The sequence below is a fragment of the Triticum aestivum genome, chromosome 4B (genome assembly GCF_018294505.1).
Source record: "Triticum aestivum cultivar Chinese Spring chromosome 4B, IWGSC CS RefSeq v2.1, whole genome shotgun sequence".
Taxonomy (NCBI): domain Eukaryota; kingdom Viridiplantae; phylum Streptophyta; class Magnoliopsida; order Poales; family Poaceae; genus Triticum; species Triticum aestivum.
In genome coordinates, this window is record NC_057804.1 from 15,727,345 (window position 1) to 15,740,941 (window position 13,597).

Sequence of the window (13,597 nt, forward strand, 5' to 3'; positions counted from 1 at the left end):
ACACTTTGTAGCAATGATGCAACGTGAAGGGCTTGTGGCCGAACTTGTTGTTTCCATGCTTGAGTAGTTCTTGGATGTAGGGGGCCATACTCCGCCACTTGCACACCGCTCGTTGGTGCATGATTCATTTGATTGATGCAACCGGACCATCGGTTGCATTGATCATGAATGGTGCTCCAACAATACTAAAGAGAAACTTGCGTATGGCTTGATTGCACCTCCACGGAGTTGTTGTAGTGGTTCACAACATCTTCAACTTGATTGTAGTTGGCAGTGCGTGACCTTGACGACTGCATGCTTGCTTCGGTCACCTTCACAATCTCCTCCTCATTGACCACCTCCTATCCTTTGGCCGCCCCATCGTTGTCGAGGACTCCAAAGACGCTAAGAATTCGGCCGTGTCCATCTTCGCACGATGACAACAAAACAAATAAACTACATCACCATCGGCCACCAACAATCACCTTCGGCCAAAATATGAAAGATGTTTTTCGTTACCTTGTCGGCATTTCATTGAGCACTTGGCAGCCGCAACCCTTGTTGCCGGTTGCGGCTGCCGGACGCCCCAGAGCAGTGGGCGTAGGGGTCGCCGGAGATGCTGCACGAGGCCCCGACCGTGGACGATGCGCCGTTGTAGCGTTCTTCTTCTTCTTCTTCGCGGCCTCCTCGGTCAGGGCCGTCCCCGGGGAGGCGGTTGCCACCCTAGCGACCATTACCGCGGTTAGAGCCGGAGCTTGAACCCGGTGTACCTTTTTCATCCCCAAAGTTTTCTTCGGCGTGGGGTGGTTTCCGGCGGCGGTTGCCGGCGGGGTGGCGGAAGGGTCCGGGCTATCCATTCCGGCGGGAGGGCAGTCATCGGTGGTGGTAGGGGGGTGCGGCAGGAGTGAAGCCGGCGCGAAGGCGGGGTGTTTTCCTCAGCCGCATGAGGGGCGAGGATATTTAGAGAGATTGGAGGGGGTGTTTCGGCGGTGGAGTAAATTTTTTACTCCACTAACCGGTTTAGAGGATCGACTGGTTGCGGCGTAAGGGAGGAAAACTGAATTTATCCTCTCTTACGGCCCGACACGGGGTCAGTTAGAGTTGGCCTTGCATGGGTATGTGCTTGCGCTGACGAATTCCGGCAGCTACACGGTCGAGAATGTGAGTTAATTATATATACAAATATATATTATTGCGTGTTTTTTTAATGATAATTATTTTTATAGCGCTATACTTTTCTTCATATGTTGCTTGAGCTTTCTCTTGCAATCTTATGAAATGAGACGGCGGATGCATGCTTTGTGAATTTCTCGGACAAACTCGAACTTTTCCATGGCTTTTCGAGTATTGAACCGGAGGCACAGTGCAGTGGCTCCGTTGCCCATCCCCTGAACTCATGACTGCTCCGCCACTGCTGCCGCAGTTCCGTACTGGTAGTATAGTGCGACCGATTATTATCCCAGATGAAAGTTCCCGTCGAATAATGCTAATCAGCTATGCGCGGCTACACTACGCGGGCAACGTTGAACAGCAGAAAAGAACCCAAAGATTCCAGCCGCTGTCACGGGGTGGCTGGCGGCCATGCCCGTCACCGGCGCGCGGCCCGCCGGCCACCGCTGGGGGAGTCCGGCATGCATGAAGCTGCCGCCGACGTCAAGCCAGGACCGGGCCGGCTCGATCGCCGCCGAACATGTTTGAAATTTCTCGACGAGAGAGCGAGAGAGACAGAGACTCTGACGACGACGACGTACACCGCTTTGGCCGCGAGCGCGCCCAGCACAGCACGGCCACAGCGCCAGCCTTTGACGTACCACGAGCTCCAGCTCGCCCTGCCTGACCTTGACGTGCCATTTGCCATTGCTGAGCCGCAGCAGCTGCAGCGAGCCAGAGAGCTGGCGGGCGAGCTAGCCGCTAGGCGCGGTGAGATTCCTTTGACCGCTCTCCAGTCCTCATCTGCCTGGCCTGGCTCTCTGCCCATGGCGGCCTGCCATTGCCCAAGTACTCCCCTGTCCTCTTGCACCATCGTCATCAACAGCTCACCACCTACCTAGCATCTCCCTCTCTCTCCCATGATCTGCCTCTGGTTCCCCGGCATGGATGCCAGCGGCGCCACATTGTGCAGCATGTGTGTGTGTGTGCGCGCGGTAACTTTTCACATTTCCATGATGTCACTGGCTGGAGTCCTGGCTTCTGCAGTTGTCACTGGCTGGTAACAATTTTGTCCGGCTTCATTCTGACCAACGAACTTGGACGGGAAAACGTTGCTAGTGCTCCTGCCCTGACGCCCCCTGATGCCTCTCGTCAGCTACTGTTGCAGGTTGCAACCCCATGTAAATTGCCCGTCTCCTTGGTATCTTCCCCTTGGACGTTATGCTTGGCCAAGATCGACCGAGCGGAACGTTCCATCCTCAAGCCCCAAGTTTTTTCACTCTTCTTGACTAAAATAAGCACTTTTGTTTCCCTCATGAATCTGGCCACCTTTCTTTTGGATAAACTGGCCACCTTAATTTGCTTATGGTTCCTAAACTCTTTCCGATGATGTGGAATAGAGAGGGAATTGGTTGATTTGTATTTGTTTTTTTCTTCCTTTTTTTTCTCTTGTTGTACGCATGTTTTATTATTGATGATGGAAATACCATAGAACGATAATCTACGGTTCTTTCATATAAAAAAATGCCGGCAGGAGGTAAATAGTGAAAATTACTCCAATAAAAGAACATTTGATAGCGATCAATGTTTCATCGCATGCGCATTTGTATTTTGCAACAGATCTCACATGGGAACATGATGTGGGTGTCAGACATATGTGCAGTGCGTCGATCTTTGCTTCGAATTAATTTACACGCGGTCTCCCCGTGGTAAATTTTCTATCTGCTCTTTACAGCTTTGCTTCAGCACAGTACGTACATGTGCATGCATGCATGCAAGCGGTGAAGCGGTTCTTTGTTGCCATATGAACTCTGTTTAATTTATATTCGTTGGTTTAGAACATCCTACGAGGGTCATCGTATCCGCCGTAGCCATGAGTGTGTTTGGTAGAGTGCATAGAGGGTGCATGAGCTCAACAGTTCTCTCTTTGATTCACTTTTGGGTGTTTGGTAGCTCACACGGGGCCTTCTCAGCATACACGAACTCAGTCCAAATACCCCTTTAGCATGCACGAAGAGAGAACACCCTTACAATCGTTCGCTGGTCAGCATGCATGAGCGAAGCAAGTGACAATTTCAAAAAATGTTTAGAATTTCTAAAAATAATTTAATTTCCAGGAAATGTCTAGAATACGAAAACATGTTCAGATCTCCAAAATTTGTTCAAATTTAAAAAGAATGTCCAGATTTTCAACTTTTTATAAAAAAATTCAAATAATATCGAGATTTTCAAATTTTGTAAATTTTTTTGAAAAATATTCAGGATTCCAAATTTAGTTTAAAATTTCCAAAAAATCAGATTTAAAAAAAATGTTTTTTAAGAAATGTTGGGATTATTTTAACATTTATTTATATTTGAAAAAAGATCAAACTTTCAAATTTTGTTTGAATTAAAAAAAACTTTAGAATTTCGAAAAAGGTTTAAATTTTCAAAAATGTTATTTTTCCCATGTTTGGAAAGTTAGTTAACGTTTTTTAAATGTTTTGATCACTTCTTTGAAAATACCGATTGCTACATTACTGACTGACATGTCTAAACAGATGCAAGCTACCAAACAGAGTCTCCGTTTTTTTTAGAATGCATGTACATTCACCGCTACCAAACAACAGCAAATGCATGTACTCATCATGTCTATCCTCAGCATGTATCATGCGAGAGACTACAAAGGTTGTTAGATGATGAAAAGCAGGTGGCATTAAACGAAAATTTCAGTGACCATAAGTTTTTGGATGAGCTTCAAGCCTCCATGTACGAAGTTGTTGCCAAGCTTACGAAGAAGCTTCAAGTTTGTAGGGTCAAGTCCAATTCCAAGAGAGAAAAAAAACTATGTGTGGAGGTGCAAAACATTGCCAAGAGGAACAACTAGCTCATGTTCATATTCGAAATCTTTTCCGTTCTCGTGCTTGTGGCATTCTATATGTATATATAGTTTGATGTACCTATGTATATTTAGTTGGCTACCCTAAAAGTAACATATATAAGTGTAGAAATGGCTTTATTAACAAGCATTACTAAGCATTAATTTGCAAATGTTAGTCTTTGTAACAACACATATGGGTTTAATGGTAGCCCAGTTCAGGGTCATCGTTGCAGTCCTGGACAAAGTGTCCATCGTCGATCATCCTCTACACGAGGCGTCGGCTCCTCTGCTCGGGCAGGCTTGTGACAACTAGGGTATCCTCTCACATCGTCACAAGATCCAAGAGTGTCGCGTTGCCCACAAATTGGGCTCCTCCCTCAATCATAGATTGCCCGATGAACCTCCTCTTATGCTAGAAAACATGCTCCGTTGCCATGCTCTCCTCCTCTCCCCTACGGACAGGATTAGATGCCGCACAAGTAGGAGATGAAGGCGCAGCGACACCGCGGAGGAGGAGGAGGCGACGGTGGCCACACGACAACTGGATCAATGTGACGAGGGGGGGGGGGGGGGGGTATGTCTCGTTCTGGTCGGGAGAGTGCGTGAGATGTGAGATGGTTTAAGGGTTACTGAGGAGTGATGGACGTATATAATACCCAACTACAATGTGCACCATCAAAATGCTCAGACCATGTGCAATGAGCCACGGTTCACTAACAAAGGGTAAGAAAATCCCGTTTGCAATGTGAGATCCTCCCCCCCCCCCTCCCCGATCGTGTGGCATGTGCTTTACCGAGCACGGTAGACTTTTGGGCCTCCCTTTTGCTAATCCTAATCTTTATTGGCGGGGAAAGATAAGGCACATATCTAGTTCATTTAGAGGCATGAACCCTAAAGCCTTCTAGTGATCTTCATTATCGTTAGGCCAATCCGCAACAGATTATAAACTAGGTTGTAAACCATTTGACCATATGTTGAGAACCTAGTTTATATTCTGAAAGTTAGGAGGATAGCGGCTAAGATTCCATTAAGAAGAAGAAGCTGGCGGCTTGACACACTACATGGCTCAAAATGACCGAAAAGAAAGGACGCCCCCACCCCCATGTATACGCTTGCGGATCCGCATGGATAAGTGTTCCACGGAATATAATCTTGAAGAAAAAGACGGTTCTCGCGACTGTTTCGGCCAAGCAAATACTCCCTCCGTCCAAAAATACATGTCTTTTTATTCTTTTTGATGACAAGTATTTTCGGACGGAAGGAATACTTTTTGGATGCTGGTACAAGCTATATATAAACACAAACATGCTTGCAAAAAAGATTTTTGAATGCACTTTACATTGACAGCACGAAAGACATTTCCAGATGCTAAACCCTCATGCAGCTAGCATGCCATTACTCGATCACGCACACCACCGTCGAATCATGAATGGCAATATGGCATGCATGCATGCATGCATAAACCCCAACAAACAAGCACATGAACAAAAGTACGTACACTGATTAAGGTCCATGTACGTACGTACGTGCCATGGATGGATCCCTACTCCCTAGCAACCGCTTTGGAGTAGTAGTAGCTACATGTCAATCACATGCAAGGCTCAGGCGTCCCGGGCTCGCCGATCGTAGCGCGCACCGGTCTCGAGCTCCGTGCGCGCGAGATGTGCATGCATGCATGCCGCTGCGCACTCGATCACTGCACGCGCGCGGCGCGGGGCGGCATCATCGTGCAGCACACAGAGAGATCCCGTTGGATTATTGGTCTGGCCGGGGCTTGTTCGTTTGTCTCACTTGGGCGCGGCGGGGCCCTCGTGCTTGGCGGCGAGCGCGAGCATGGAGCCGGCGAGCTGGCCCACGGCGGCCGCCAGCCCGGCCATGCACTGCTCGCCGGCCTCGCGCCGCGCCTGCCGGGCCACGCTGCGCCGCTCCTCCACCGCCATCACCTCCCTGTGCCGCCGCTCCTCCGCAGCCTCCCGGCTCTCCAGCGCGCCCGACAGGATGGCCGCGCACTGCCCGATCGCCCCGCTCAGCTCGTCCTGCTCCTCGGCGTCCTCGGAGCTGACCTCCCTGTCGTCGCCCTGGGGCTCTTGGTGCCGATCGTTGTGCCCTGCGTCTGACGCTGGCGTGCTGCGGCTGCTCCCGGGCTGGCCGTCCAGCGATAGCCGCAGCCTCTTCCTCTCCGGCGACGACTCCGAGCTGCAACGCGTTTCTTCTTGGTCTTGATTATTGGCCATGAAAGAAACCAAGCAACCAACCATGCATGTGTCCATCAGTACTAAGAACTCGTGACGGTGACCCAAAATCTCGTGATCAGAACGCAACGGCCAAAGAGACGGAGAATGCATGCATGAGGCGTACCTAAAGGTCGGGGCTGGACTTGCGCGAGCGGCGAGGCCTGCATAGGGACGCCGACGAGGCCGGTGCTGGCCATCGGCGGCGGCGGCGCGCCCAAGAACGGGCCGCCGGCGCCGGAGAAGCCCGTCCGCCGCTCGACGATCTCGGCCATGGCCTCGTAAATCTCGCGCAGGAGGTTGGAGGGGAGGTACCTGGCCTTCCTCTCCGCCCTCGCCATCTCCCAGTAGCTCGGCCTCGGCGCCTCCGCTCCGGCTCCGGCGTGCTCGCCGTACGCGCGCACCTTCTTGTAGTCCCGCATCAGGTTGTCCCACCGGTCGTTGCACTGGTTCTGGCTGCGCCGGCACCCGGCGCGCCAGCAGTAGTCCTCCACCCACCGCCAGCGCCCCAGGCCCAGGTCCGCCGGGTGCCGCTCCGAGTGCACCCGCTTCTTGGCCTCGATCAGCAGCATTGTCTCCGGCAGCGTCCAGTTCCCCCGCCGGTACTCCCTCGCCACCGTCATGGCGCCGGCCATGACGTTCCCGGTCTCCTCTCCTTCTCTATGCGCGCCGCCGGATCCCTTCGCATCCATGGCTCAACAAGAGTCAAGGCGTACTGCTTGAGGTGAGCTGAGCACTGGTCACTTTGGTCAGGGCTCGGGAGGCATTATTTGACGGTGATGGCCACGGCCGGTGAGATCACAAAGGAGAGTGAGTGGAGTGGAGCTAGCTACATACTATCAGTCAGCTAGCTAGCTGAGCGATGCGTTTGGAGTGGGATCCATGGAGGCAAGTACTCCCTCCCTCCCTCCCTAGTAACTAGAACTACCTCATGCATGCATGTAGATGTAGATGTAGGGCTGGCCGGCATCAAGAAGATATGAGCAGAAAAAAGTGTCATAAGCTCACATCCGTTTGGCTCTTTTTGCATGCATGCCTTTTCATCACCTCACACTCACTCACTCACTCACTCACTCACTGGCGCCCCTCTTTTGTGGGCTTTTTTGACTTGGTTTGTGGGGGGTCTATTAGCGTTTGACTATCTTGCTCCATGTCCCTAATAGATGCATGTGAATATTGTCCGTGCATTATCGACCTCCACCTCCATTCTCAACAGAGCTTGTTAATAGCTTCGTTAGTAAAGCTTTTAAAAGAAAGATCACCACTTTTTTGTGGGAATGGGCGACGGCAGTGGAGTGGTTTCATGTGGTATTATGAGCATGCAAGGCCCCCATGCTCTCATGTTAACACATAGTACTCAGTAATAAGTGGAGGTGGCATCTCTTTGGTAATGTGGTACGTTGGTGGGTGTGTAGATGGGTCTTGGTCTTGGGGAGAGCGAGCGAATGTACAACGGGCTGATCAGAGGCATCACATGGAGGCAGTGGTTGTGGTGTAGTGTGGTGGCAGAAAAAGGCTGAGCCAGAAAGAATCAATGAGCGGCTTGGGTGCAGGGCGCAGCCAGCCAGCCAGCTAGCTAGCTACTCCTAGCTCATGTGTGGATTTAGGTGCATGTGATCATATAGTAACTAGAGAATACTCAATTGCACTTTTCAGTGATTTGATTGTATGAAACACGCATAGTTGAATTAATACTATCTGTACTAGAACTAAAATATTACATTTAATTGTTGTGTAATCGAAGAATATTTTGAATATAAGTGGCATAATATAATGAAAAACTTTTTTCATACATAGTTTACATAGTTCTCGAACCACTATGTAGCTTTGTCGCGGCGGGGTTGTGGACGAGGACGACGGTGGGTGGTCGGCGACGGTTGGTTGGGTGGAGGTGTAGGCAGCGGCGGGTCTGCACGCCGCCTTGCCGGATCGAGGTCGCGAAGTGGAGAGGGTGGGGGCGGCACGGTGGACGCCGGCGCTGATGGCCGGGGTGCGGGGGAGGAGGTCGGCGGCGGCGCACGGCGGTGTTGCGGGAGAGGGGATCGGGAGAGACAGCGGCGGCGGGGTTGGGTGGGGGAACTCGTCTGGGCTCTTTGGGACTGCGCTCGGCTTGGTTTGATTGGTTGGGTAGGATTTTTTTTCATTTTCATTTTCATTTCGACTCTGTGAGCTTGAGCGCGCGTCCTCGGGAAAGACCCCGGAACTTTGGGAACATGATATTTCACGCATGGGTAGTCGAGCGCGTGGACTTAACGAAGCGAATTCATTAATCCCTTCGTTTCTATTGGTCAATTCGGTCCTCCCACGGATTGCCCTCATGTAGCCGATCCCAGCCGCCCATCCTTTCTTGATCCGACGGCACAGACCGCATGTCACGCGGATCACCGCCCGGTAAACGCCGTCAATTATTTCGCCTTCCCCCATCACCCTGGTCTAAGTATCTGGATGGATCATTATAAAAACTGATTAAAAAAATCTAGTAAGCAAGTTTAATGTTATTGTTGAAACTAAAAAAGGTTAAAAATTATTCCTTTTTTTTAAAAGCAACTTGTAGAATTTTTTTTTCACGTGGGACAATCCATCGGTGTCTCATATTATCATCCTCCAATATGTTCTTGAAGCTTTCGGTCCAATTGCCGCGCGAACAAAGGGTCGTCGGTTTTCGCGGCAGTCACATCGACATCACAGTGTCAAGTAAGCTAGTAAGAAGCATGTGTCGTCTCTTTGTATTGTAATTTCTCCTTTTTAGTGCTAACTATTTGTTGTTATTTGCTAATTTGGAATTTCAAGTAGTAAGCATATAATGGAGCGTTTTCTGAATTTCAAATGATCCTGATCATGATGATGGTCCATATATTATTGTGGACATGCTAGATAATACGAGTTACACACTTTTTAGCCATATATTATTGCTAATTTGCTTTTGAAGGAATACACTAATGGTACTTGTTTGTGTTGACACCGATGACCTTTTTTCTTAGGTGTGGTGGAGCGAACGCTTTCACGCTGACTTGGAACAAGTCATGCATGCAGATCGAACGGCAAACAGTCGTTTGTTCTGAATCGTCAAAAAATTGGCATCAGATTTTTATGATTTGAGTTCAATAAAGAGAGAAAGAATTGACACGAAAGCCCGCAAACATGACCAGAAAAACCATGACATTTTACACATCTACTATAGAAAGGTTGCTGCGCTACCCGGCATTCTGATACTTCCCGTGCGCTATGCTAGTTGGGCCGCTCAATTCTTTCCTTGTAGCTTAGTTTTGGAACAATTCCTGCATTGAGATACGTGCATGCAAATCGAATGGCAAACAACCCTAAGACTAGTTCTCTTGATTCAACCACATCCAAAGCGTTCACTCAGATTTTTAGTCACTCCGTAAATATAATTATGTGAAACTTAGGAGTAGAGGCCAGGTGTAAATCGAACGGCAAAAAATCGAACAATAAAAGACGCTTCCTTTTCAACAAGGAAAAAAAAAGAACATAATTTGACACGACAGCAACATAGTACAACAGTACTTGGTGTCCGGTGGGCATCAACATAGGATTGCTAACGTACTACGTGAGATGCTAGCTGAGAGTGATCGATCAAGCAAGCTTAATTACTGCTCTAGAGACTAGAGAGCAATGCACACACACACACACACACACACACACATTGCAACATACACGTATATACGCATCATAAAGTAAAGTTGGGGTGCGCGATGGACACGCCTGGACGATCGAGTACGTGCGCTCCGCGCGCGCTAGCTCACGCCCATTTGGCCATGACGGACATGCCGCCGGCGCCGAGGAGGACGGCGGTGAGACAGATGAGCTGGAGCCTGACGCTGCCCTGCAGCTTGGGCCCCATGAAGTCGGCGGCGAGGAGCTCGACGAGCGCCATGTAGTGCAGCAACCCCGCGGAGGCGGCGTTGAGCAGGCCGACGACGATGAGCGCGGTGGGGCTGTTGTCCTGGTACACCTTGGTGAGCGCGAGGCCGAGCGCGATACCGAAGGGCGTGGTGGTGGAGAAGAAGAAGACGAGGCCGGCCTTCATCTTGGTGCCGTATTCCGCCTGGAGGATGCAGCCGCCGAGGCCCATCCCCTCGAACATCTGGTGGAAGCACATGGCGGCCACCAGCGGCCGGATGGTGCACACGCTCTGCGACGCGCCCATGCCCAGCCCGATCACCACCGAGTGCACCACGATGCCCATCTCCAGAACCTGTACATATATGCACAACATTAATCAAGCATCCATGCATGCGCCAAAAACTTGATTGTAGAACTGTACGACACTAGCCAGTTCACCCAAAAGCTCAAGCTGATGGGGAAAGGTGGGCTATGCATTTATACGTCAGCCGGGTCTTGAACTCAAGACCTCTTGGCTCCAATACCATGTATAACTGCACACACCAGCCAGTTCATTCAAAAGTTCAACCTGATGGGGAATGTTGAGCTATGCATTTATATGTCAACATTGAATAACAAGAACTAGACGTACCAAGAGGATACAATTTAAACTTTTTTTTTTTGGAAACAGATACAGTGGCAATTTCTGCTCTGTGCATGATTTTGCTTCGGAAAGAAAGCTTAAAGTGCATATTGTACTTTCAAGATTATGTTAATAGAAAGCTCGTGTAATCACTTCATAATAAAAATTGTAACTTCTATACTACTCCCTCTTTAAAGAAATATAAGAGCGTTTAGATCACTACTTAATGATCTAAATACTCTTATATTTGTTTACAGAGGGAGTAGTTGTCTTCACATTACAGTAGAGTACATGCCGAGTCTGAGAAAAGGATTCCCATGCATACTCAGAAAGTCACAATTCACAATAATTTTAGAGAAACCAGGACTAAGTCATTGTATTTGCTTAATAACTAATTTAAGGTAGCTACATGAAGCCGCAATTAGTAGCCGTTCGGTAAGTAGAAGGTCAGATTTGAGTGGTCATGCTTGGTAAGCTTGGTTTATTTTGGCGAACTAAAGTCAAACATGATGCATGTAACTTAGTTGAGCTAATTAAACTTATCTTGATGTTCACATCTTACATAAACTATCAGGTGGCTAGACAAATGGAGCATCAGGCCACTATGTTTGATTCAGTCGGTTGCCGATCTCTAGCCGCGACAACCAACAAGTACGGCATTGAGACGAATTGGTATTTCTTAAGTAGTGCTGATGAAATCACAGAGATGCTCTGCACATCTACCACAAAGTCAACGAGGCGCGTAGGTCTGCCCATTTGGAGTCGATCGGCCGGCATCTATGGCGTAAAAACTAAGGCTGGTCATAGTGGGAGTAACATAGGTAGTAACATAGATGCCACATAAGCAAAAATGATGATGTGGCAAGTAGTTAATGAGGAGAGAGGCAAATAGAGTAACATAATATGTTACCATCACATAGCGGTTTCCAATGCACAATGAGTCTACAACGTAATAAATGAAGGCAACTATGTTACCACACCTATGACACTACCCACTATGAAGGTAGTAACATAGACTAGTAACATATGTATGTTACTAGTCTAAGTTACTCCCCACTATGACCAGCCTAAGAAAAGTACAGCACGGGCGTACGGAGCCCGTCCTTGAGAATGAGAGATTTGATTGGCTGCCATGGATCCATGGTTGAGTTGGAAACCGTGTTACTGTGTTAGCATGCAGCCCCAGCAAGTGGGAATTGATTGTGCAACTGCAAGTGTGCAACACAAGATGATTATATACCTGAACGACGACGCGGTTCCGGCGGAGCTGCATCTGGCCGGCCTCGGCGTCGTCGGGCTTGGCCAACGCCGTCCCGTGGCCGTGCCAGTGCGCTTCCGGCTCCGGGCTCTCGATATTGGCGACGGCGGCGCTGCTGGGAGCCCCGGCGTCTTGGGGAGCGCCACCCTTCTTCTTGCGGTTGTAGAAGGTGAGCATGAGGGAGTCGACCATGAGGGTGAAGACGGCGGCGAGCATGGCGACAAAGGTGGTGAAGGGGAACTGCCGCCACGGCTTCTCGGGGAGGCACGGCGAGTTGAGGTTGTTGAACGAGTCCGGGAGCACGTGCATGTAGCCGGTGGAGAGGATGACCCCCGACGCGAAGGCCTTGACGACGTAGAAGAGGTTGCGGTCGGGCTGGAGCGCCGGCACCGACTTGGCGAAGAGCGGCAGGCAGACGCCGATGACGCTGGCCACGAGGATGGTCGGGATGCCGATCAGCTTCAGGCGGAGCGCCTTGGGGACGTTGTGGCAGGCGTCGTCCGTGGCCAGGCTGGCGCAGACGTCGTCGGCCGCCGGCGTCTGTGCATGGGCGAGGAGGGGGGAGCTGCAGCAGACCAGGAGGGCGAGCGAGACGAGCGCTAGGGCTTGCGACGACGGCATTGCTCCACCTCGATCTCCTCTTGACTCTCGGTGTGGAGCTAGTTGTACTACTTGTTGTACGGCCAGCTGCTTTACCAGTATTGATTGATTAGTAATGGTGAGTAGTGTGGTTTCAGCATCTGTAGCTCGCGGGTTTATATAGAGTTTGGTGTTGATGGAAGCTGGAGATCAGACCGGAGTGAGCCTTGCAACTAGCGGGCGCGGTGTACGTGGGATACCTAGGAGCATCTACAACTACGGGTCTCAAACCCGCTTCATATGTTCGGGCGGACTGCCCGGTCACTTACCGGTCACGATTTTTCGATTCAGACGGACGCCTCAAATAGCCCTCAAACGCCCGGGCTGACCGGCACCCCTCATATCCAGCCCAAATATGGCGCGAATATGGGGCATCTGGCCGCGTCCGCCACGTCAGACCCGTCCCACACTGGCCCACCCGACCCCACATATATTCCTTTCCATTCGCTCGTCGGCAGCCGGAAAATGAAAACCTCTGCTTCCCCATCCACCGGTCGGGCAGACTATGAGTCCCACCGGGAACGAGCAGCCGGGAGGAAAGGATAAGGGCCGCCGAGGAGGAAGCCATCCGCACCCGCATTGTGAAGAAATGATGGTGGAGGAACACGCGCGCCCTCGCGCGAGAGCATAATCGAGTGGTCCGTGCCATGGCCGGACTGCCATCGAAAGAGGAGAAGGAGAACAACGACGAGGAGGAAAGCTCCGGCGACGAGCAGATCCGACTCGATCCCTACTGCGTCTTCGACCGGTACTTCTGTGAGAAGGACGGCAAGGGCGCCGGGAAGGGCAAGGGCAGTCGTGGATGATCTCCACCATAGCCAAACATGCCAAATTTGATAGTACGATAGCATGTTTAGTGTAGTGTGATGAAGTAGCGGACGATGTGCGTACATTGACGGAGTTGCATGAGTTTGTATGGATTTAAGATATGATAATAACTATGGTGTTCGGATGTGGATTGTATTATTTGAGACGTGACCGGTCAATGTCCACGG

At 50.3% G+C, this 13,597-nt stretch overlaps 2 protein-coding genes across 2 annotated transcripts; both read right to left on the reverse strand.

The window, feature by feature from the left end:
• Positions 1-5,280: 5,280 nt before the first annotated feature.
• LOC123094219 (trihelix transcription factor ASR3) lies at positions 5,281-7,138 on the reverse strand. Its single transcript, XM_044516276.1, has 2 exons — positions 6,347-7,138; positions 5,281-6,206 (listed from the first exon to the last, which is right to left on the reverse strand). Exons 1-2 carry the CDS (start codon positions 6,909-6,911, stop codon positions 5,776-5,778), a joined length of 996 nt encoding a protein of 331 aa, XP_044372211.1. The 5' UTR covers positions 6,912-7,138; the 3' UTR covers positions 5,281-5,775.
• Positions 7,139-9,626: 2,488 nt separating this feature from the next.
• LOC123094220 (fe(2+) transport protein 1) lies at positions 9,627-12,699 on the reverse strand. The gene is made up of 2 exons (XM_044516277.1): positions 11,946-12,699; positions 9,627-10,435 (listed from the first exon to the last, which is right to left on the reverse strand). The coding sequence occupies exons 1-2, from the start codon at positions 12,582-12,584 to the stop codon at positions 9,980-9,982; spliced, it is 1,095 nt and encodes a 364-aa protein (XP_044372212.1). The 5' UTR covers positions 12,585-12,699; the 3' UTR covers positions 9,627-9,979.
• Positions 12,700-13,597: the final 898 nt, after the last annotated feature.